Here is a 3070-nt window from a genome sequence, read left to right on the forward strand (position 1 = left end):
GAGGTGCCTTGGCGCGGCAGTGCGGCTTACACATCCTTTGCAGAAGACGTGTATCCAAACCTCTGTCATTGTCCTTAGTGGTGAGACAAGTTGTTTTACATGCTGGTTTGTGAGTGTGCCATGATGCCTTTCTACTGTACCACTGGTTTATCTAGAAGCCCCTTTTTGGCACTTCTAACGCTTCTGGTCATAGTTCAAAGGCCATGTAGTACATTATGGTTTTAAAAACTCTCTTGGGTGAATCTGCACAAGAATTTGCCAGGGTTGTGAATCCTTAACCCACGGGATTGGGCTTAAACCCAAGGTAGTGGGGAACCAAAACCTCATATCTTCTATCCCCAGCAATGTACTGTACATCTTTTCACAAGTAAACAGCCTTTAATGGTCAACATTTTAAAGTAAGCTTATTTTACATTTCCCATCTACTTTTTAGTCAGACAATCTGAAGAACCAAACAGTACGAGAGTTCTTTATGCTGACCTTTGAGAATACCCATGACATCAGGTTTTTGATTTTCTCAACTTTGCTTATCATTTATGTGGCTATAGTGGTGGGCAACCTGATGATAATTGCTGTAGTCCACAAGAATGTGAGCCTACATACGCCAATGTATTTCCTGCTTTGTCATCTGTCATTGGCTGAAGTTGTCTTCACTACTAATATCGTCCCCAACATGTTGAATACCGTCTTATGTGATGGTGGATTTATTGCTCTTGAAGGTTGTGTAACTCAATATTACATGTTTTCTTCTTCTACAACGGCAGAATGTCTCTTGCTCTCCATGATGTCTTACGACCGATTTATGGCCATCTGTTACCCCTTGCATTATTCCGCTCTGATGACCCAGAAGTTGTGTATACTACTAGTTTGCAGTTCTTGGCTCACTGGGGCCATAATGTCATTGCCCGCGGCCATCCTTATAAGTATGTTGGAGTTCTGTCTTCCAAACATTATTGACCATTTTTTCTGTGACCTTTCCCCAATACTTAAGATGGCGTGCTCCGATACCACATTTCTAGAACTTGAAGATCTTATTTTGTCTTTTCCCATTTTAGTTTTTCCTTTTATATTTATTGCTGTAACCTACATCCAAATCATCTTCACCATCTGCAGAATTCCTTCCTCCAGTGGCAAACAGAAAGCATTCTCCACTTGCAGTTCCCACCTCCTCGTGGTGTGTATTTATTATGGGACGCTTATCATTGTCTACATGACTCCATTAGCAGACAATATAATCAGTAAGATCCTAGCTCTCTCGTATACAGTTCTAACTCCACTTCTCAACCCAGTGATATATAGTCTTAGAAATAAGGAAATAAGAGATTCCATAAAGAAACTGAGGAGGCTGTGGTAAGATACATTGCTCTTATCATATGAGCTATATTTCCGACTTTGAACATGGTCTTCCAGATCCCCAATAGAAGACAAAAACAACAGAGCGCCACCTCCTTGTGTGAAATCTTCTTTTATTTGAATAATAAAAATGGCTATAAATACTCACAATTATAAAATGTCAGTCACGCTTGTCAATAAGAGACCACAAGATCAGTGTCTAAGGAATGTTGCGCTCCGTCTGCATATAAAAAGCTGCCTCCGGTTACATCACCATACCATCGTGCCACCGTGGGGATTCTGAGGAAGGGGGTAGGCCCCTGAAATGTTGAAATCCAGCCTAAAAGCAGCCGGTGGCACGATGGTATGGTGATGTGAATGGAGGCAGCTTTTTATACGCAGTCGGAGCGGAACATTCCTTAGACACTGATCTTGTGGTCTCTTATTGACAGGCTTGACTGACATTTTATAATTGTGAGTATTTATAACCGTTTTTGGTATTCAAATTATAAAATATTTCACACAAGGAGTTGGCGCTCTGTTGCTTTTGTCTTCTATGTATCTGAATAGAACCCCAGAGTCTCTTTGACGAACCCCAGAGTCTCTGCAGCCTCTCCAAAAGCTGTGGATATGTACAAGAAAGACTACTCCTGGAGGATTGTGTGATGGTAATCATTAGCTCCAAGCGTTAAATCGACATTTTCTGTTCCAAAATCTCCAAGCTTCATGCATGACCCTAAATGATATCTGTACTTTTCAGTTATATCTTTTGATCTACCCTTCTGACTAAGGCCTCATTCACACATGAATCGGCCTGCACATACAGCTCCGTGCTGCGTGCGGGGCCGTACCAAGTAGCTGCCGGGAAGGACAGCTGCTGCGTGTGATTAGAACGCAGCCCCCGTCCTTCTCTATGGGGCTACGCGGCCGTACGCCCCCCTACGCTCACCTCATTTGCAGGTCCGTAGGGGTGCCGGTGATCGTATTCATACGCCGCCGGAATGGAACCTGTATGCGTCCCGGCCAGAAACCCCGCATCCCTACGGACCTGCAAATGAGGTGAGCGTAGGGGGGGGTACGACCGCGTAGCCCATAAAGAAGGACGGGGGCCGCGTTCTAATCACACGCAGCACCTGTCCTTCCCGGCAGCTACTTGGTACGGCCCCGCACGCAGCACGGAGCTGTACGTGCAGGCCGATTCGTGTGTGAATGGGGGCCTTAAAAGAACCACCATTCCCTATCCTAGAAGTATACTTACCTGAATTGAATGGTTGCATCCCTCAACAGTCTTCAGAATGTTCAGACAAAAGTATTCTTTTTTTTAGTTTGTGATATAATGAGGAGGGAATAGAAACTCTGCTGTGTGATACCTCTATGCAAGGCTCCATTAGAAAGATTTCCCCTTGCTACTTGCTGTCCTGGTGACAATATTTTACCCGGCAGGAAAGCCAACAGCTGTTTCAATTATTAATATTGAGTTATTTTGCCTCCCCTTCCTGGGGACCTTTTCTATCTCCTCCCTCTTGTCTACCTCTTTCTGTATTGTTTCTGGTTTTCTTCCAAAGCTTCTGTTATGTGTTCTTCTTTCTGTCCTTTCTGCTCTTCATTGTTTCACCATTCCTTGGCATGTACAGTATGTTGATTACTTGAATAATTTCTTCACTTATTTCGATATTTCTTCTTGCCGTTGAGTCATGTACTTGGCCCGGTCTGTCTCAGGTGGTCTTCCGCGATATGT

At 43.8% G+C, this 3070-nt stretch overlaps 1 protein-coding gene across 1 annotated transcript; it reads left to right on the forward strand.

Annotated features, from left to right (window-relative positions):
• The first annotated feature begins 607 nt into the window (after positions 1–607).
• LOC108789710 (olfactory receptor 10A7-like) lies at positions 608–1354 on the forward strand. Its single transcript, XM_018559791.1, has one exon. The coding sequence runs from the start codon at positions 608–610 to the stop codon at positions 1352–1354; it is 747 nt and encodes a 248-aa protein (XP_018415293.1).
• Positions 1355–3070: the final 1716 nt, after the last annotated feature.

This window comes from Nanorana parkeri, unplaced genomic scaffold, assembly GCF_000935625.1.
Source record: "Nanorana parkeri isolate BGI_ZX_2015 unplaced genomic scaffold, ASM93562v1 scaffold416, whole genome shotgun sequence".
NCBI classification, from domain to species: Eukaryota; Metazoa; Chordata; class Amphibia; order Anura; family Dicroglossidae; genus Nanorana; species Nanorana parkeri.

What these genes read in the sequence shown, in the direction of transcription:
- LOC108789710 (XM_018559791.1), top strand. Translation starts at nt 608, where the DNA reads ATGTATTTCCTGCTTTGTCATCTGTCATTGGCTGAAGTTGTCTTCACT.